General features: G+C 48.9%; 1 protein-coding gene across 5 annotated transcripts in view; it reads right to left on the bottom strand.

Moving 5' to 3' along the window:
* Positions 1-20,830, bottom strand: part of IQSEC3 (IQ motif and Sec7 domain ArfGEF 3) — a 109,116-nt gene that overhangs the window by 37,012 nt on the left and 51,274 nt on the right. For all 5 annotated transcript variants that reach the window (XR_008426522.1, XM_053921717.1, XM_045198595.2 and 2 more), the window contains exons 3-4: positions 16,536-16,815; positions 2,400-3,529 (exon numbers count right to left, since the gene is read on the bottom strand). Coding sequence is in view for 4 of the 5 variants with exons in the window: in XM_053921717.1 (XP_053777692.1) it covers positions 2,400-3,529; positions 16,536-16,815 (1,410 nt within the window). In the remaining variant the exon portion in view is untranslated. The remainder of the gene's footprint in view (positions 1-2,399; positions 3,530-16,535; positions 16,816-20,830) is intronic.

Genomic DNA, 20,830 nt, shown 5'->3' with positions numbered 1-20,830 from the left:
ACTTCTTTTGCTGCTCTTCCAGCCCACGGAACCCATAAATAGTGCCAGAAGGTCCTTGGAAAGAATTCTCAGGAAATGCCAGAACTCCTCCCGTTGCAGAGGGGTTCCCCATCACAAGCACCACTCACTAGAGCCGCAGTCTCCTGAACCTCCCCACACAGGAGTGAAGATAGTGTGGGGTGGGAAGGGGAAAAGGGGGAGGTCTAGCCAAGTACAGTGAATTCCAGAGCAGATGAAGAGGTGTTTTCTCTCTTCCTGCCTCACTCCCCTTGGATCTTCCCCTGAGGTCCGCAAGGCCTGCCAAGAGGTCCCCAAGGTCTTTTCTGTCTGTGTCCTGTTGCCTATAGCCACCCTGAAATCTGGACAGGATGAGATTGGGAAACAGTGGTGAGATCTCCCCCACAGCCCTTCTTCCCTGTGGGTGGTGAAGATACAAGAGTCCTGCTCTGCAGCATTTACTTTCCCAGGCCTGAGTCTCTATATGTGGGTGTGGGTGTGGGTGCTATGCCTTAAGGCAATTGTGCACACAGTGTGGTCTGCAAATCCACGCTGCTCCCCAAACTGTTTCTTACTGCTCCAGGAGAAGATAAGTACAGAAACAGAGAGTAAGCATTTTGAACCTTTTATAGCAGGGGCCCCCCCAACCCCAGGGCCCCAGGCTGTTAGGAACCAGCTGAAGAAAAGCTCTTCTAAGCTCCGCCTCCTATCTGCCCCACCCCCATCCACAGCAGGCGAGGGAAGTCACCTGAGCTAAGCACACTCTCTCCCCTTCGGTGTTCCAGGAAGCTGGTCCCTGGTGCCAAAAAGGTTGGGAACCACGGTTTTATAGTACTTTGACATTTTCAGGACAACCAAGCATGTGATTATTTTTCTAGCAGTTCATTTTCATTGTATTTTACACAAGTATTGACCCACAATGTATCAGGTACAAACCCAAACTGGTCCTTCACTACAGATAGTGTGAGAACCACTGTCTTGAGGGATCCGAGTACCTGTGTGAGCATCTGTGTGCGGCCACAGTGATGATGCCGTGGATGTGTCAGGTTGGGGCTGCGCTTACCAGAAGGCAGCCTGATGTAAAAGAAAGAGCAATGGATTGGAAGTCTTAACAGATCTGGCTCACCTGTTAGCTGCCTACCAGCTGTTTCACATGGCACAACTCACCTTCCTAGTGTGAGCCTGCTTCCTTTCTATAAAATCGCATAACAACACTATCTCTAATACTGTTGGGAAGAGTGCAGATGCTTTATGAACAGTAGCTCTTCTCCCTATGATATATGCTTCTTGAAACCAGGCGATGTGTTTTACTCACCTGTATGGCCATGGTGCCTGGCACTCAATAAGTAACAAGCATGTGGGCAGGAGGGATATTGTGATTCCTGGTTCAGGCCTGTGAGAAAGGCTGAGTGGAGGGTGGAGACCAGTGCCTCATATACTTGCAGCCTCCACGTGTGAGCCCTCTTCCTGTCACCAGCTGTATACATTCTGGTGGCAAGGAAAGGTCCAGGTGGGGACTCTGACAGTCTTCATTTCTCTCCTTTCATTCCCCTGTTCTGTTTGTACTACACCTCTGCTTGCTTCACAGTCTCTTCCTGTCTTTCTCTCCCCCTTTGTCCCGCCCTGTTCTGCTTTCTACCTGCACTCGTTAAGGTAGGCCTCTCTTCTTCCCCCACCTAATCCTTCATTCACCTTTCCTCATTTTTTCCTTTGCCCACTGTCTGTTCCTCCTCTTCATCAACCCCACGGGATTGCTGTGTGTCCCTAACTTCATATCCTACCGGAATGATTTCTGCTCAATCCTCATGTTACCTGTGCTATTATTTACCAAATACTGTATTTTCATTTATATTCTCTCACTTTTCAAAACCTAGCTTCATCTGAAGCAGTAATAGTGGTGAAAGCATGGATTTGAAATGCTATTTTGTTCCTATTTTCTCTTAAAATAAATTAGTAACAATTACAACTAAAATCTGTATTTATAGCCCTGGTCGGGTGGCTCAGTTGGTTGGGGTGTGGTCCCATATCCCAAAAGGTTGCCGGTTCAATCCCAGGTCAGGGCACATACCTAGGTTGCAGATTATATCCCTGGCCTGGGCACTTAGGGGAGGCAACTGATCAATGTTTCTCTCTCACATCCATATTTCTCCCTCTTTCTTCCCTCCCTCTCTCTCTAAGATTAATGAAAACATCCTTGGGAGAGGATTTAGAAAAAAATCTGTATTTGTACACAGTATCTCAAGGAGAGGGCGTGGCACATACACCACCTGGGAGGGTACTGGGGTGATGTGCTAAATCACTTGGCACCCAGCTAATCTGTCAGTGCAGGTCCCGCCCCTTGTTTCCTGCGTCCAGGACCTCCCCAGGAAGCATTTGCCGCTCTGGAGCCAGAGCTCACTTACATGTTGAAGAGGTTGAGGCCAATGCGGTAGAGGCGTTTGCGCAAGGTGTCTGTGGAGAGCGTGGGCGACTTGCAGCTGGCGGGGTTCTCGCAGTGGTAGCGCGGCAGGCTCAGGATCATGGCCTGCAGGGCCTCCTTGGAGGCCGAGGCCGAGACTTCCGAGCCCGACTTGGCAGACTTGGTGGACGTGCTGCTACTGCTCAGCTTCTCCAAATTGTCACTGGCCTCGGTCTCAGCCCCTTTTCCCACCTTTCCTGTTTCCTCCTCCTTCTCCTCCTCCTCTGCCTGCACTGCCCCGGTCTCCTGCAACACCACCACATCCTTGGTCCCAGGCGGGATGGCCTGCAGGGCCCTATCTGCTCCCTCCTCTGCGCACGTGATCTCAGCTGGAGCGTCTCCCTGGCCCTCAGCTGGGGCCACTGGAGCCGCCTGCCCACAGGCCTCGTCCAGCTCAGCTTGGGCGGCCACGGGCTCTACTGGGGCCTGTGAAGTCTGTGCGCCCAGACAGTTGGCCACTGACAGAGCAGTAGAGGAGGAGACAGAGATGTTCTGGTTGGCAATCTGCACGGTGACATCCCGGAAAGCCATCATTAGCGTGCTGCTGCGGCCCTGGGGCAGGCTGGCAGCCTCTGCGGCCTCTTCCCCGAGCCCTGGGCAAGCACTGTCGGGCTCCTGTATCTCCGCCTCCAGGCCAGGCGACCCAGTGCGGGTGTGCAAGGCCTGGTGTATCTGGTAAGAGCCGCTCTCCTGCAGGGAGCACATGGTTTTGAGGCTCCAGGTGCTGAGGGCATCATCGATGGACTTGGCCAGGGACTGCACCTGCTCGGTGAAGGAGTCCTCCAGCTCAGTGAGCGTGCCAGCGAAGGTGGGCGGCAAGGAGGGCGAGCGCACCAACGGCAGCCCCAGGAGGCCGTAGCCCTCCATGAGCGCCTTCTCCGCCGCCAGGCTCTCGGCGGTGGGCGCTCGAACCTTACGCAGGGAGATACGACGCGGCAGGCGGCTCTCCAGGAGCGAGTTGCGGATCTTCTCGAAGTTCTTGCTAAGCTGGTACTGGCGGAAAGCGGTTTGGATGGTGCAAGCGGCGCGCCGGGATACCAGGTGGCCCCCGTACTTGTGTTCTAGCATTTCAATCTGCAACAAGGACAGAGAGGAGGAAGAGCGCAGTTAGGGAAGGGGCGTTACAGCCCTTCCGAAAGATGGTGCTTGCTGGCTGTCCATCAAGGCAGGGCGTCACTGGTTAAACTTTGCAGGGACCCAGGAATGCACAATTGGGAGGCACGGAGGGGCTCAGGTCTGAAAACTAGCGTGTCATGGCAGGAGATACCAGGTCTTTGGCAAGACCGCTAGAACTGTAGGTTGTAGGAGTGGATATCAGGGCTTTTTGAGGCTGTAGGGTCGGGAAGAGAGGTGTTGCAGATTGCAGTAAGATATTGCTGGTTTGGTGGTGATTTAAAATGTTCCTATCAGAGATGCATATGGAGGTATGTATGGATGAAATGCATAATATCTTTTTAAAAATATTTTTTATTAATTACGCTATTACAGATTTCCCAATTTTCCCCCTTCTCTACCCCCTCCACCCTGTCCCTCCAACCCTCCAGCATTACCCTCCCCCACCCTACCCCCCACCTTAGTCCACATCCATGGGTTGTACATATAAGTTCTTTGAGCCCTCTGTTTCCTATACCACTTTTTATCTCTCCTCGTCTATTTTATGCCTACTCACCATGCTTCTTTTCCCCTGTATCTTTCCCCCAACTATTCCTCCCCTCTCCCTTCCCTCTGAAAACCCTTCATGTGATGTCCATTTCTGTGATTCTGTTTCTGTTCTGGTTGTTTTCTTAGTTTTTGTTTTCATTGTTTTTCTTTTCTTTTAGGTTCATTTGTTGGTAGTTGTGAGTTTGTTGTCACTTTACTGTTCATATTTTTATCTTCTTTTTCTTAGATAAATCCCTTTAACATTTCATGTAATAAGGGCTTGGTGATGATGAACTCCTTTCTCTTGACCTTATCTGGGAAGCACTTTGTCTTCCCTTCCATTCTAAATGATAGCTTTGCTGGATAGAGAAATCTTGGATGTAGGTCCTTGCCTTTCATGACTTGGAATACTTCTTTCGAACCCCTTCTAGCCTGCAAGGTTTCTTTTGAGAAATCAGCTGACAGTCTAATGGGAACGCCTCTGTAGGTAACTGTCTCCTTTTTTCTTGCAGCTTTTAAAATTCTCTCCTTATCTTTAATCTTCGGTAACTTAATGATGATGTGCCTTGGTGTGTTCTTCTTTGGGTCCAACTTCCCTGGGACTCTCTGGGCTTCCTGAACTTCCTGGAAGTCTATTTCCTTCGCCAGATTGGGGAAGTTTTCCTTCATTATTTGTTCAAATAAGTTTTCAATTTCTTGCTGTTGTTCTTCTCCTTCTGGCACCACTATGATTTGGATATTGGAATGTTTCAGGTTGTTCTGGAGGTTTGTAAGAGTCTCTTCACTTTTTCAAAATCTTGTTTCTTCATTTTGATCCGGATAGATGTTTATTTTTTCCTTTTGTTACAAATCATTGCTTTGAGTCCTGGTTTCCTTCACATCACTGTTGGTTCCCTGAACATTCTGCTTTATTTCACTTTGGGTATCCTTCATTTGTTTTTTCATTTTGCGACCAAGCTCAATCAGATCTGTGAGCATTTTGATTACCAAGGCTTTAAATTCTCCATCAGATAGGTTGGTGATCTCCTCCTCACTTAGCTCTCTTTCTGAGGTTCTACTCTGTTCTTTCATTTGGGCCACATTTCTTTGTCTTGGAGCAGCTGATAGGTTGTAAGGGGGCGGGGCCTTAGGTATTCACCCAGCGGGGCAACTCTCCTTGCTGCACTGCAGTGCTGCCTGTGGGGGAGGGGCCAGAGGGCCAGAGAGGGAATGGTATGGCTCGCCTGCTCGTCTCTAGAGCACTTTTCAATGGACTCCGGGACTCTCCTGTGAGACTGGGAGCTTCTCCTACCTTGGCAACTCCACCTGCAGCCACATCTGAATCCCCTTAAGTCAGCCCCTCCCTCTCAGCCCATGGAGCTGGGCAGCCAGCCCTGCCCCCAGTGTCCATGTGTTGCTGAGGTTTTTCTGAGTCCACTGGCCTGGTCTGCCACCTTACCATTCTGGTTGTTCTGGTTTATTATTATTTTTTAATTCCTTGGTTGTTGGAGTTCCATGCAGTTTGATTTTCTGGCACTTTCGGTTGTTTATTGATTTCAGATTGGTTGTTGTCCTCCTTTTGGTTGTTGTCCTCCTTTTGGTTGTTGGAGGAAGCAAAGGGTCTCTACCTATGCCTCCATCTTGGCTGGAACCATAATATCTTGAATTTGTATTAAAATACTCCATAAAAAAGTGGAAGGGTTAGATGAAACAATATTAATAAAAATTGTTGGAGCTGGGTAATGGTTGTAAGGCAGTTATTACACTATTCTTTCTACTATTATGCACATTTAAAATAATTTAAAAATTAAGCAGAAATGCTAACAATTGCAGCTAGTCCTGTTCACCCACGTTCCCTCTCAGCATTCATGTTACTGCATTGGGGTGTTCCCTGGGGCTTCATACAGGTTGGGACTGGGGTTTGATCATCTCTGTGTTCCCAGTACCCAGCCCAAGGGCTGGCACATGGTAGGTGCTCAATGAATGTGAATTTAACAAAAAGGTTGATGGATGGCTGTTTCAAGAGTGGAAGTCCCTCCAGGCTACCATAGTTTACAATTCAAGTCACCTCTGTTCTCAAAAATGGGAGCTGTACAACCAGCACCAGACTTGGTGGGGCTGGCTGGTGGGGGCATGCTGCCCCCTCCAGGTAGATCTGAACCCAGGAAAACGTCTGACAAGGGGCCAGTTTGTCTTCAAGGCCTTTACTTACCTCTTCTCAGCTCTGTTCCCTGTTTATGGTCTTTCTTACCCTTTAAGTTCTTACTTCTCTTTTATCAGAATCTCTCAGGACAGGACTAGAAAGATGTTCCTCCTGAGATGTCAGTGATCAATAACATTTAACCATGCCTCTTCCCTGAAATTTTTGCCTTTAAATAAGGACAAGGGCTATGTTAAAAGGGTGGACAAATGGTAGCCTTGTGGGCTCCAGTCAGTCCTTAGGGAAGTTTGGAAAGTGAGACAGTGTTCCTGGGCCCTGAAATTATGTCCTATTCACACCCATACACCCCAGTTACACAGTTCATTCCTCAATGATGAATCAGGGTAGGCGGGCTGACATACACAACTCAAGGCAAGAATAGCATCATCCCTCCCATGTTCGTCCAGGGCCATGGGTGGGGATAGGTACAGATAGAAAGGCCAAATTTCATTCCTCAATAGAAAGAACCATTCTACCCACTTCCTGCTTGACTCAACACAGCAGAGACTACAGCTGGAGTGACTGCCTCCTCACAACCCAAGCAATCCCTTCCCTGTGAGGACCAGCAGAAGTACCCTCCTATCCCAGGAGACCTCACAGATATAATCCAAGTCCTCAGGGACAATCCCAGGTAAAATGAACGCCCTTAATCTTGTCTTCAGGATTCTCTCCCAGCCTAAGCATTCAGTGACTTTACTCATCCTCGAACCTGGTGGTGTTGTGCTGTCTCTCTCCTCATTCCCAACCTCCTCTCTGAAGATAGTTGGAAAACATCATATTAAGGTTTGGATGGCCAAAAAGGCTTCCTATATGACTCCTCCCAGAAAGAAGTATTTGCATTTCACAAGGTAAAAGGCCTTAAGCAGAAGGCAGGAAGCTCTACCTGTCCTTATGATGTTCATATTGTAGGGGCATTCAAAGTACTCTTAAAAAAAGTCATACAAAGTGTGTGTTATCTATTGCTACATAGCAAGTTACCACAAACTTAGCAGCTTACAACAACACCCATTTATCTTCTCACAGTTCTGTATGTCATTAGTCTGGACACAGTCCAGCAAGCTTCTCTCCTTGTGATCTCACCAGGCTGATACCCAGCTGTCAGTCTCGTGTAAGGCTCAGAGTCCTCTTCCAAGCTCACTGTTGTTGGCAGTTCCTCGAGACTGTAAGACTGAGGCCTCAGTTACTAGAGGCTGCCTGCTGTTCACAGCCACATGGCCGTCTTCACAACAGGGGGGTCTGCCCCTCCAAAGCCAACACACAACAGTCTCTCTGATGCTTCATTTTGTTTTAAGGGATTCACCTGATTAGGTGAAGTCACTGTCAATGGATTGGTAACCTAATCATGGCAGTGATCTCTCCCCTTATTCTCTAGTCCTGCCCACCCTCGGGGGAGGGGGTTATGCATGATGTGTACACAAGGGGGCAAGAGTCTCAGGAGCCCTCTCAGAATTCTGCCACCATACCAATTGGACAGTTGCCTACTGGGTCTTTATCTAAGTATGACCTCATGTACTCAGGAGCTCCAGAAACACACCTGCTTTCCAGGCATTTTGTTCCTGCTTTTGCAGAAATCATGCCAGAAGGAAAAGAGTGTTGTAGCTCAGCTGTTCTCTCTGGAAATCTCTGGTAGGTTCCCCGAGGCCTAGAATGTAGATTGGCCTTGGCTTAGGCGGGAAAGTCCTCTAAGGGGAAATATAGAGTGAGGGGGACTGACCACTTACTGGCCCCCTTCTCCTCAATTTCTGTCTCCCTCCTACCCCTCCCCAAGCACCAAGAGAAACTGACACCGGACAGGAATTCACACCTCTTTCCGACCTGGTCTATTCATACTTTTAGGGAAACCCCACACCCAAGAGCATTCTTTTCAGGTAATGAGAGTCTATTGGAAAAGGGAAAGTGTCAAATCCCATTGCTTGACATGTTTCCAGACCAGTGAAGAGGTCCATCCCCCTTGCATAGTCCATCACCCTGCTTGGAGGCAGAGGCTGGCTGAGATAACCCTGGGAAACTTCTACCAGCCACTGTCCATGCCTCACCCACGCAGAGAAGAAAACCTGATTTTAAATTCTTAAATTTGTTCCATCAAGTCCTCCACTAGACTACAAACCCCACGAAGGCAGAAACTTTGCCTGCCACGTTCACGGCTTTATCTGCAATTCTTGGAGAGAGCCCAGGACATAGTAGGCCTTTAATAAATATTTACTAAATAAATTAAAGAATTAATTCCAAAGTTATCTTTGTAACCCAAAAAACCTTCCTAATCTGACCTGTAACTTTCCTTTCCCGGAGCTGATGATCTCACTCTCTGTTGCCTCCTTTATAACTTCACTTCATCCTCTAGTCTCTCTTTTACTTGTATTTTCAACCCCCACCCTTCCATTGACCCCTTTCCACCTGCCTACAGACTCTCCCAGATCTCCCAGGCTAAATAAGGCACAGTTCCACTTGGCTCCCCTTCTCTGGGGCACTAGCTCAGTTGCTTTCTATCTCCACTGAACCTCTCAGAGAACCAGTCTGCACCCTCTGCCTCACTCCATGAGTAGATACCGAATTGCCGATCCAACCTGTATGCCCACCTCCTTGCAGTCTGCCTCCTGCCCCCACCAGTCTTCTAAAATGACTCTCAGGAAGGTCACCTGTGATCTTTAATCACTAAATTTGATGACCCACCCTTGACCTTTCTCCTCTCTCTTTTCTGCAACTCTTCATATTTTTATCATCCTGAAGCTCTGTCCTCAGCTCTCCTGTCTCCATAGAGCCCCTTAATTCTACATTTTGACCACCAAATCCCTAAGCGTGCTAGTTACAAATCATATATGTGCTGTTCTGTTCTCCAGACACATTTTAATTATTTTTCTGGACTTCTGGACTATCTGGAATTATTTTTTATGCACTTCTGGACATTTTCTGTGATTTCTGTGTTGCAAGTCATTATAGCAGACCCTGATAGTTAATTAACAAGTAATTAAGAGGGAAACTATCTCTGGCAGAGCCTTTGGGGCAACTCTAAAGATGTTCTGTAGGCTGATGTCTCTCCCTCTTGTCTGAGGACCTCCTCCACACTGTCATAACTTCACTCTACTTTAATGGGTTGAAGAGCAAGCCACAGGGGATACACCCAGCCCCAGATCTGCCTCTTCCCTGCTGGTTGACTTTGGACATGTTTCTTAACTTCTCTGTCTCTCAGTTTTCTTACCTGTTAAATAAGGCTAATCATGCTGACTCTGTTGCTTGTTGTGAGGCTTAAGTTATTTCACACAGCATGTGGCACATAGTAGGTGATCAATAAGTGGTAGCTATTTGATGACAATGATGATTATAAATGACTCCCAAATCTCCATTCTTAGCCTTGATCCTGCATTTCCAACAGCCCATGGATCCCCCCATCCACCTATGCAAAGCCATCATCTTTCCCCCACCTCATCCAAACCAGCTTTCAATGATTTCCTTATTTGCCTAAAAGCACCTTGGCTGTATTGCCATCAGTTCTGGAAACTTCATTTGTCCTTGGTCCTCCTTTGCCCAACCCTCCACATATGTCAGTCTCAAAGTCCTATATCCACACCCCCTCCAATATCTTTTGCAGTCATCCTGACCTTTCCACCACACTTGCCACAGGTGGGGGACCCTCTTTGACTCCCCACCTGGACCACACTGGCAACCTCCTTATTGCCTCCCTGCCTCTCTCTCACCCCTACCATCTATCTTACCCCCTATTACCCTGACCAATGCTCTCAAAATGCAGATGTAAACACAGGCTTTCCATTGGTTGAGACCAGGGCCCAAAAGAAGTTTATATCCTTCCTCCTGACATTTTGAAGCTGAGAAGTCTGGTCTTCCCTGCTTCCCAGTCTCTACTATACAAAGTCCATGAACACAGCAGTTCAACTCTACTTGGCTCTCTTGCTCTGGGCATTTGCTCAGCCTGCAATGTTCTCCCCACCCTCAAATCCCACTCTGGTCCCCCTCCCTCCAGGTAAAACTTGTCTCCTTCCTCTAACACCTGTCTGAAATGTGCCTCATCCATGAAGCCTTTTCCCCAAGAGATGGGATCTCCCTGCCTTGGGCCCCCATGGAGAATATTGTTTCCCCCACTAATCTCTGATATTTATCTAATCCCTCATCTTCCCCAGACTCCAACAGAGCATACATTATTCAAGGCTTCTGTCATCCTCTGGATATGCCTTAGTCATCCTCTGATCCAAGTATAGCACACACCATAGAGCCTGGCACGAAACAACTGCTCACTGTGGTATTTGAATTCAGTTGTTGGGTCTTCTCCATTTACTCCAATGCATTCAACACAACCATCTCCCATTTATTCCAGCCTTGTGCCTGCTGCATCCCCAGCCTGCAGTGACCTCCACTGCCTCCTTCCCACCTGCAGTGCTCTCTCTGCACCTACAGACTGTACCTACAGGCAGGACAGTATTATCTGTCTTTGCATCCTGGTGCCCAGCACTGAACCAGAGCCATGGTAGGGGCCTAATAAATATTTGCAGATATGAACTAAACTGAATGCTCACCTATGTCTTGGGGAAAAGAAAAATCCAGGCTCTCTTCCGGATCTGGACATGGAGTCAAATGCTGTACTCCATCCTTACCCCGCCTCCATCCCCCCCAACCCCTCCACCCCACTTCACATAGTGCTTGGGGACTTGACAGTGCCCCAGGTCAAATCCATCCACTCTAACCCTGTTTTTAACCAGGGCCAGGGCAGAGAGTGAGAGATAGATGTGGGAGGGGAGGACAGCCCCAGGGAGGGAGGGGCCTTGGGGCCCACTGGCCAAGGAACAGCTCTGCTCTCTTCTCTCTAAACCCCATGAATCATGGGTAATTTTGGCCTCCCATCCTCCCAAGAGAGCAATATCTTAGCTTCTGTCAGAAGAAGCAGTGGAGGGGAGCTCAAGGGCTCTGTCTCTCTAATGAGCCTCTAAGTGTTAATTACAACATGCTCCCTCTTTTTTCACGTTGCCACAGAGAGATGGCTGCCAACTCAGGGTAGGGAAGGAAGAGCAGCTAGCTGGGTGGCCCAGTGCTGAGGAACATTGGGAAGCCAGGTGGGGGGATCCTCTTTGGTGCTCCCTAGTGCCCTGGGTGCCACTTACATCGAACTACCCTTCACTGTAACAGAGGAGATAGTGGCAGGCGCTCCGTTAAAATCCTAGACTGTCCAAGTCTTGGTTGCATGAGGGATGCCCCATACCTGGGATTACTCCTCTGACAAGTTACTTTATATCACTAAGCCTTAGTCTTCTCATTCTTAAGTGGGGAGAGTAATAGTACCTAGCTCACTGGGCGGTGGTGCAGATCTGAGGAGATAATGCATGGAAAACACCCAGTACTGTGTTCAACACACAGTGCCCTTCATGCCAGCTAGCACTGGTTACATGTCAGCACCCACGGCGAGAATGTGGGCTCCCTGAGCACTGGGACTGTGTCTTTTGCATTGTGGTGTCCCCAGATCTCTCAGAGGCCCCAGACAGAGCAGCTGTGCAAAACCATTCCACTGAGCAGAGGGGATCCCTGGGTCCCCAGGCCCATGGGAGAGCTCTCAGCTTCAGAGTGAGAAGGTCCTCAGACACGTCTGATACAATCCCTTGTTTCACAAATGAGGAAACTGCAGCCCAGACAATTGGAAACATAGCCACAACTTCTCCTCTTGAGAGGTGCTCCATGGTGAGGCTAGCCCCTGAGGCTTGGGTATAGGTATAGGGGATCTACTAGGGAAGGGGCTGCTGTCCAGAAGAATATGGCTTCCACCCAGTACCCTAACTTGGGGAGCAGGCCTGGACTGGACACTACTGACGATGGCTCCATGGCCCCCAGTTGGATGGCAGAGACCTATGGATATAATAAGGGCATCTGAGATGGGTTCCAGTGGGCTGTTCCTCCACACTGGCAAGGGATGGGATACATCCTTCTAGAGAGCCTGAATGCCTTTGGAGATCACTCCTGTGCCCTCTATATCCTTGTCACAGCCACTCTTTCCTAAAGGGCCCCCCAAATGGATCTGCATGTCTCCCAAGGTTGTAGCCCTAAGGATCACAGTGAGGTGAAGTGAGCGAGGGAGCAGAGAATGACAGAAGCTATGCAGGAGGACCTGCTCACTGTTCGACTATGGGGAGGAGACTAGGGGCAGGAGACTAGGGGCAGGGAAGTGGGGAAGACTGGGGTGGGCTTCATTCATTCATTCACTCATTCATTCATTCATGTATGTATTCCTCCAATCACGAGCATCTCCTAAGTACCAGGGATTGTGCTGGATATAGGAAAACAATGGTTGGCAAGGGCAGGGCAGCACCTAGTGCCCAGCTCTAGAGTGTTGGCTCCTCACACAGACTATGAAGCAAGTAGCACCCCTGGAGGTGTTCCGTGCCCAATCTGCTCAAATCTGTGACATCCCTGAGAAAGAAATAGTCCTTGCCCCTAGAGTGGGACAGCTACTGGACAGCGCAGAGCCAGCAGTGGGGCACTCAGTCAAAGCACACAGCCAGGCTCAGGGACAGCTGGGCTGTTGCCTGAAGTATGAGGAGAGATCACCCACACAAAGGTGATTGGGGGACAGGTGGGGGAGTATTCCCAGTAGGGGAAATAAAATATGTGAAGGCCCAGTGGCAAAGGATGGCATGGAGATTCGGGGAAAGGTAAATAGGAATGGCTGGAACTCCAAGTGGGTCACAACATGGGCAACAGAAGAGCCCGGAGAAGTGTTTGTCCTACACATATGAGGAGCCATGGAAGGTTTTCATGGGGTGGGGGGAGTGTCTTAATCAGACGTGCTCTTTAAAAGGGGGACCCAGCTGCTGTGTGGAGATTAGGTTGGAAGAGGCACAGCCTGAAGGAGGAGTTTCTGCGGGGATTTTCCCAGGAGTACAGGCCAGAGATGATGGTGGGCTGGCCTAGAGTGGGGGCAGGGAGCAGGAGAGGGCAGGATTTGGAAAATAGTTAAGAGGTAGCATCAGTGGGGTATGGGGATGGAGCAGATGCAGGAGAGAGAGAGGAACCACAGAAAGTGACTGGCTGATGGAGCAGGACTGGCAGGTTGGTGGGCTGGGGAAATGACGATTGTCCAAGATTCCCTCCAGCCCAAGGACTACAGGATTTGTGTGACTGGAAGAGATTGTAGGATCAGAATACTAAATCCTACATCTCAAAGAAAGCTAAAGTAGAGTCAAGTCTTAGCTGAAGGCTTCATGCTCATCCCTATTCCCCTTCAGGTCAAAGTTATTATTTTTTCCTTTCCTCTTTCCAGCATCTTCTTCATGCCAGGCATTGTGTCCAGCACTGGGAATATAAGTCAAGGGCCCTGCCTTCAAGAAGGAGTCAAGTAAACAGGAAACAATGACATAGGGCTGAACAGCTATGACAGGGAAGGCCTGGGCTACCAAATCATTGAGAATCATTGAGAAGGGACATCCAGAGCAGTGCTGGGAGGTCAGGAAAGGCTGCCTGGGAGAGGAAGGAGTGCTGAAAGTGAGTCCCAAAGCATGAGAAGGAGTGATGGAGGCCAAGTGCAGGAGTGTGGAGGGAGTAGGAACATCAGCAGTGGAGACAAAGGGAACAACAGGTACAGAGCCCCAAAGAAGTATGAGGCAATGAGGCCCAGAGAAGTTAAACAACTTGCCCAGCATCATGCAGTCCATTTGCAGAAGAGAGAGGAGCAGAGCTCAGTCTCTAGTAAATGTGTGCCATGTTTTCACTCACTTTGTTCTAGCCCCTCAATCCCATTTGCCCCTTTTCCCCACCCCCAGTGTATGCTTGGCCCAGAGAAATACTTGAGCCAGGGAAGTGAGCTCCTTTCCAGGGCTAGGTCCACCTGAGTGAGGACCCCATCACCTCTACTAGCCCTCCCCTTTCCTGTCCCACTGCTGCTGGCCTGAACATGCAAACCCATCTATTAGAACCATGTCCACTATTAAAAAAAGGTCCATGGTAATAATCAGCAGCTTGACAGCTCTCCATATCCCACCTAGTCATCAGAATTAAAGCCATTCTCCTGCCCAAGCCAAAGACTGCGTCCTCTCGGCTGTTACTAACTAGATACTCCCCTTAAATTGAACTGTAATCTCTTTGAGAGGCAGGTAAGGACCATGCTTCTTTTCTTCTCATACCCTACTCCCTTGTGGCTTTGCACATTACAGTTATTCAAAAATACTCAGTGAGCTCTTACTATGTCCAAGACACTCTGCTAGATGCTAGGGGAGGGTGAATAAAAGATGAATAAAAGGTAGTGTCTGTCCCCAAGGAGCAGAGTCATGGGGAATTGAGAGGACTTTCTCATCCAGGCCAACGGACCATGCATAAGCATTTCCAGGAACACAGAACTCACTACCTCCCAAGTTAGACATGCTTTAGGTGTAACAGCTCTAACTGTTAATCAAGCTAAAATCTTCCTCTCCTATAGCTTTTATACATTAGTACCACTATTTTGCCTGGAATGATAGAAAATACACCTAATGCCTTTATCACATGCCAGCGCTTCCATATTTAAAGCTTGTTTTCGTGTCTATAGTTTCTCCATATGACCCCAGCCAATCCTATTCTCCTTCTTAGGAGAACCTCAGGATTCTCATCCTCTCTCTTAAGTGAAGCCCCCAGAACCAACCACAGACTCCAGATGGGCCCTGACCAGTGTGGGGCTCTGGCTGGCAGCTCCTTTTTCTGGGGCCTTGCTTACCCCTCTGTGATAGCTGCAGTGCTCCTGCTTCCCCAGCTATTGATTCACCTGAAGCTTACAGTGAACTGAGGTCCTAAGGTCCTTCTCCCAGGACAGAGCCTGCCCATCCTATACTAGTGCTGTGGGATTTTCAAAGCAAGGACCAGAACTTTAGATTTTTCCCTAATTCATTTGATTTATTTCATTTAAGCCATCTATCTATCATGATGAGATATTTTTAAAATCTTGGATTCTATCATCAAGGTATTAGCTGTCCCCCCTTAGTGGTGTCATCCGAAAGCAGGACCTTGTTACAAATGATTGAACTGGGCAAGACCAAGGACAGTGCCCCACTCATGTGGGAATTGGCACTGATGGATAAATAAATGTTTTTGAGAATTATGTTTGAGAACAATCCACCCGACTATATTGTGACCTAATCTACTTTCTATCATGTCTACATAGATATCATAAGAGATTTTGTCAACTACTTTATGAGATCCAGACACTCTGAACAACAGCTGGTCCCTGACCTAGGATAATAGCTTGGCATAGATCCCTGAAGAAAGAAACTAGGTTGGTTTGGCTTGACTCAGCCTTAGTGACCTTCCTACTAGCTTCCACTCCCAAGACTCACCTTGTTACTGGGCTAAAGATTGGTTCTTCAGAATCTACTCATTTCAGAGCAAAAAGGACTTCAGAGATGATTCAAGTTCTGACTCCCAATTTTGCTGACAAGAAACCGATGCCCAGAGTGCTTAACTGGCATTCCTGAAGTCACAGAGTTAACTAGAACAAGAACAAGAATTGGATGCCCTAGCTATGGCTCCAAGTTCAATGCTCTTTCTTAACAACATGAAGTCATAATGTCTTTCTCTAAGCATGTGCATGCACACACACACAAACACACACACACACACTGACAGATCTTCCTTCAGGTCTCTTAATTGTCCATCAAGAAAAGCTGTGGCATTATCATTGGGGGAAGTTGGATGGGGACCCCAGTGACTGATCATTTTCTCCTCCTGCTTCACAGATTAGAAGATGAGGCCTGAAACCCCTCAATGGGACTTGCTCTCCAAAAGGGGAGCTTTGGACTTCCCCCAATCTGGGTTAATCTTGGGAATCCTCAGTCTACCAGGAGACCACTCTCTTTGAACCTCATTTGAGCCTGTGTGTGCCCATTCATGGGACTTGCCCTGTGAATGAGCATGTAAGCTGGGCTATCTCATCTAAGTAGCAAGTGTGGGTGGGACTTCCCCAGAGAACAATGGGCCACTTGCCTAGTGCTTTGTGGGGCATTTTAGGCTTCCTGCACATGGAGAGATGAGCACAGCCCTGGACAAAGTGCCAAAGGGCCTGACTTGCAAGGGTGTGACCCTTCCATGACAGGCTGGTTGCACTGGGTCCTGGGCTGTGGGGAACGGCAGATTACTTAGCTCAGTTTGAGAGGACTGATGGCAAAAGAGCTGTAGCTACAGCAGAGGTCGGCCCAGATGGCTTCACCTCACCAGTTTGGCAGATCTCTGGTACCCTGGACAGTTCCCAAAGGCAAGGCCCCTTCACCCCCCCCTTCCCACCCCCTTGGAGGCCCTGTGTACCTGTTTATTCTTTAGGTCAAGGGAGAGTTCGTAATCAGAGGCAGCAGGGGCGTGGGAGCAGAGCGCTGTCGCCAGGGCAGGCTGCTGCCGGCCAGGGGAGGCCGCGAGGTGGGGGCCAGCCCTTGGAGAGGCACCCCCTGTCCCTGGCTGCTCCTCCTCCTCCTGCAGCTCCTGGGCTTGAGCCTTCAGGGCATGGGCACTGGGTCTGCCGGCTGCCACCGCCGCCGCTGCCACCACGGAGTCCTCCATGCCCCCACTGGCCTGGGCGCAGGAGCCATCACTGTGAACAAAAGGCAACGGTGCTCGGTGCTCGGTTGGGGGAGAAGGGGACAGGGTGCATGTGGGTGTGGGGGGTGGGGGAGAAACTGGGCACCCTGGCAGCCATGGGCCTTCCTACTGGTGGGGGCTGGTGGAGGTGTGTCCTGCAGCCCCCTCTAGGGAGGAGCTCTCTTGAGAGAATAGTCCCAGGCAAGGAGGAAGATCTAAACTTGGGGAGGGTATCCCACGGAGAGGGAAGAAGCAGCTACAACCAGAGCTCTGCTTAGAAGCAGTAGAGCCGAGTGGTTAAGAGTAGATTGCCTGAGTTAAATAAAATGTGGGCTCTGCCTATTAGCTGTGGGACTCTGAGCAGATTACTTAACCTCACTGTACTGGCTTCCCCCATCTGTAAAATGGGCATAATGATAGTATCTACCTCATAGAGATGTTGGAAGACTTAGTTAAAATTCTTAAAACTGCCTTGTTCATGGTAATTGCTGCATATAAGTGTTAACTATCATAATTATCAGTGGACTAGCTCTCTGGCCATTGGCTTAGGCAGCTAGGGGGAAGTAACCCACAATAAACAAGCTCTGTTTTTGCCCAGATGAGTCTGGGGAGTGGAATGATGCTTATAGGCCTGGCTCAGGCATAAAGCTCCCCCTGGGCAGGTGGACACCAGCTCTTTTAGGCTGTATCTGTGAAGAAGAGGGTTCTTGCCCTGCTGGTATGGGAAGTGTCTGTTCCTCCCTGGCCCCTCCTCTTCTCCTATGAAGCCACCAGTAGGCTCAGCTATAGCTGCTGCCAACCTGTCCACTATAAAAAGACACCTGCTTCCATGGCTGGTGTAGCTCAGTGGACTGAGCACCAGCCTGCGAACCAAGGGGTCACTGATTCGATTCCCAGTCAGGGAACATGCCTGGGTCATGGGCCAGGTCCCTAGTTGGGGGTGCACGAGGGGCAACCACACATTGATATTTCTCTCCCTCTCTTTCTCCTTCCCTTCCCCTCTCTACAAATAAAACAAATAAAATCTTGAAAAAAAAAAAAAAAGAAGTCACCTGCTAGTTGGAACACCACACCTCAGCATGCCCTGGGACATTAGTTCACTTAGGTTGCTCCCTTCCCCAGTCAGCCTCCAAGTTCTTCCCTTCAAAGCTTGGTGCTACCCCCCCTCCTCCAGGAAACCTTCCTAGGTGACTCCAGCTTTCCCAGCTCTATCTGCTGGAGTACTAGGAGTTGCACTTAGAGAGTCACTGTCTATTTCACAGAGGAGGAGAAACATCATTGCTCACAGTGTGGGCTCCAACCCAAGCTCTGCCACTGCATGGCTTTGGTCAAGTTGCTTTTTCTATGAGCCCCAGTTTTCTCATTTTTAAAATGGAGGTACTAGTACCTACTTTCCTGGGTTATGGTGGACGAGGTAAGGGAGTCAGTATAGGTAAGGGGTTCAGCACAGTGCGTGGGAGTAAGTGCTCAATCAACATTAACTCCTTTTCCCCCCATCTGTCCTTTCCCAAAGGCCAGGGCCTACATTCAATTTGATTCCTTCTTCCACTTAGTGCTGGGCAAAGTATGAGTGCTCAGTAAATATTTGCTGATGACAGAATTGAAGAAAAGCCAAGGGCCAGAGGATGGCCTCTGCAGTGGACAATGATAGTTGGTCAGGACTAAAAGGGACCCTGAGGTCATCTAGTTCAGACTTCTGATTCCCCTTTTTTACAGATGAGGAGCAGGGGCCCAGGGTGGTGGGGTGGCCCTAATCAGAAAGCTAGGCAACATCAGGATTTCCTTATTTCTTCCAAGGCTTTGCCTCCATGTCAGATGCCCCAAATCACACCAGAGAGGGGACCTCTTCCTGTTGCTTCCACCTAACTTTGGAGGTTCCTGGTGCTAGAATAACCAAGGGCAGGGTGAAGGACCATCTGTCCTCTCAGCATTCTCCTGCCCCCACACCCCAATAAAGGAGAGCTCATTGACCTTCCCTGGAACCAGAAGCCTCCAGCTCCCTAAGGCACCCCTCCTTGCTACTGTGTATTCCTTTGCTTTGTCACTCTGTCATTTCTTGTGTGGCCATAAATGAAGCTAAATAATTGGATGAGTTCTAGATATCTGATTTTTTTTTAAACCAGTATCACCAGGAGGTTCTTTCAAAGCTATATCTTCAACTCCTCTTGCTAATGTATATGCCCATTCTTCCTGCAGGGCACCTGGAAATAGCGCTTTCCGTCTGTGAGGACAACCTACCTCAGGGCCCCTGTAGGTCAACATTGGCCAGTTGGCCAAAGCATGGCCTGACCATTAATGAACGTGTGTTGGCCTCCTTCTTTTCTGTGTCTCATTCCTAACTCCTCTATTGACACTTCTTAGAGTCACCTTGTCCCAAATAAACTATTTGTGTTAAAACAAAAAAAAAATTAAAATAGCCTTCTTTGTGGGCCACCCCTCTGGATATAGACAAAGGCTCCAAGGCCTTCTCACCTGAACTCATTCACAGGGCCTAGGAGTTAGGCTGCCCCTGCTGCCGTCTCCAGCATATGCACATATGTGCACATGCATGTGTATGTGCATGCATGCACACACACTCATGCACACGCAGTGCCTCTAAAGAGCTGTGAGGCTCTGAGTAATTCACGTCCTCTTCCTGGGTCAGTTTTCTCACCACTCACGTGAGAGGAACTGACTTGTCTCTCAGGATCCTTCCAGCTCAGACATTCTGTGAAGTTGGATTCCAGTCCAATGAGACCCACCAACTCCAAGGTTCCAGGCTCTCTGGCTGGTGGAACCAACTCCACTTTTGCCCACCTATGTGCACAGGGACCTGAGAGACTGTGGGCCTCCCTGATATACGGTTAAAAGTGGAGAAACAGGACCCTTCCTTAGACCTCTCCACAGACTTGTGTGATAGAAGGTGACTATGAAAACCCAGGACTGCCGTCATCAACATGGCAAAGTTTAGACTATATAAGGGAGGGCAAAGATCATGGGCTTTGGTTTCAAGAGGACCTGAGGTAGAACCCTGGTCTGCTACATACTATGTGACCTTGATCAAGTTACCTAACCTCCTCATCTATGAAATGGGCATCTTAATAACTCTTTGGCAAGGCTGTTGTGAGAAATAAATATAGCTTGCAAGGCACCTAGTACAGTGCCTGGCACACAGTAGTCCTTGGTAGGTGGTGATGGCAGTGGTGGCTGCATTCTGAGCTGGAACCCTACAGTGTGGAGTCTCAAAGGAATTCCCAGAAAAACAGCATGGAGAATTCCTAACTGGAAAGTGTCCTCAACATTTAGTCTTCCTGTCAACCTTCACAAAACAGAATAGTGTTTTTTCACCATACCGCCAGGCCTTTCCCAGCCCTCCCAGGGTATCTAGGGAAAAGACTGAAGATGGTATGGCTTCCCTGAGGCTTCCTCCCACCCCTGTTCTTCAATCATGGTAACGGCAATACAGTGAAGGGCCTTGCTCTGGGGTGTCACCAAGTCATGGGATCCATGGCTTCTGAGGAATCTGTGTGCATTCGCCACCTACAGGTAGTCCCTTTAACTGTAGCCATCACAGTGTGGGCATCCCCTGGGTGGGCACTTGCCTCTCTTCTAGCAACAACACCATTTTGTGCTCTAATTATTCAATGATGTGTCTTTCTCCTCCACCAGACTGTGCCATGTACACTTTTTTCTCACAGGTGCTTATCACAGTGGGCTGGCTCATGAAGCATGTTTAATAAATGTTAAATGAATTGTATGGTAGATAGACATCTGGGTGGATGGGTGAATGAATATCATTTCATATGTACTACTTTCCCAAGGGCAGAGATACTGGGGTGGGTTTGGTGATGCACCACCCAGACCCTCCTTTAAGGAATGACTTCTTGCCCAGCTCCGGAAATGCTGTTAGACGCTGCCTTCAGTAGTCAGCCCCATCAGCTACTTCAGGGATTGTCTCACTTGAAGAGAGATACTTGGCCCAAAGTCATGTCTTTCCCAGGGCTGACTGCATTTCATGATGAATTGAGGCGGTGATATGAAGACTTAGC

The sequence above is a fragment of the Desmodus rotundus genome, chromosome 3 (genome assembly GCF_022682495.2).
Source record: "Desmodus rotundus isolate HL8 chromosome 3, HLdesRot8A.1, whole genome shotgun sequence".
Classification (NCBI taxonomy): domain Eukaryota; kingdom Metazoa; phylum Chordata; class Mammalia; order Chiroptera; family Phyllostomidae; genus Desmodus; species Desmodus rotundus.
The sequence above is the reverse complement of the archived record's forward strand: the minus strand, read 5'-3'. Positions and strand labels throughout refer to the sequence as shown.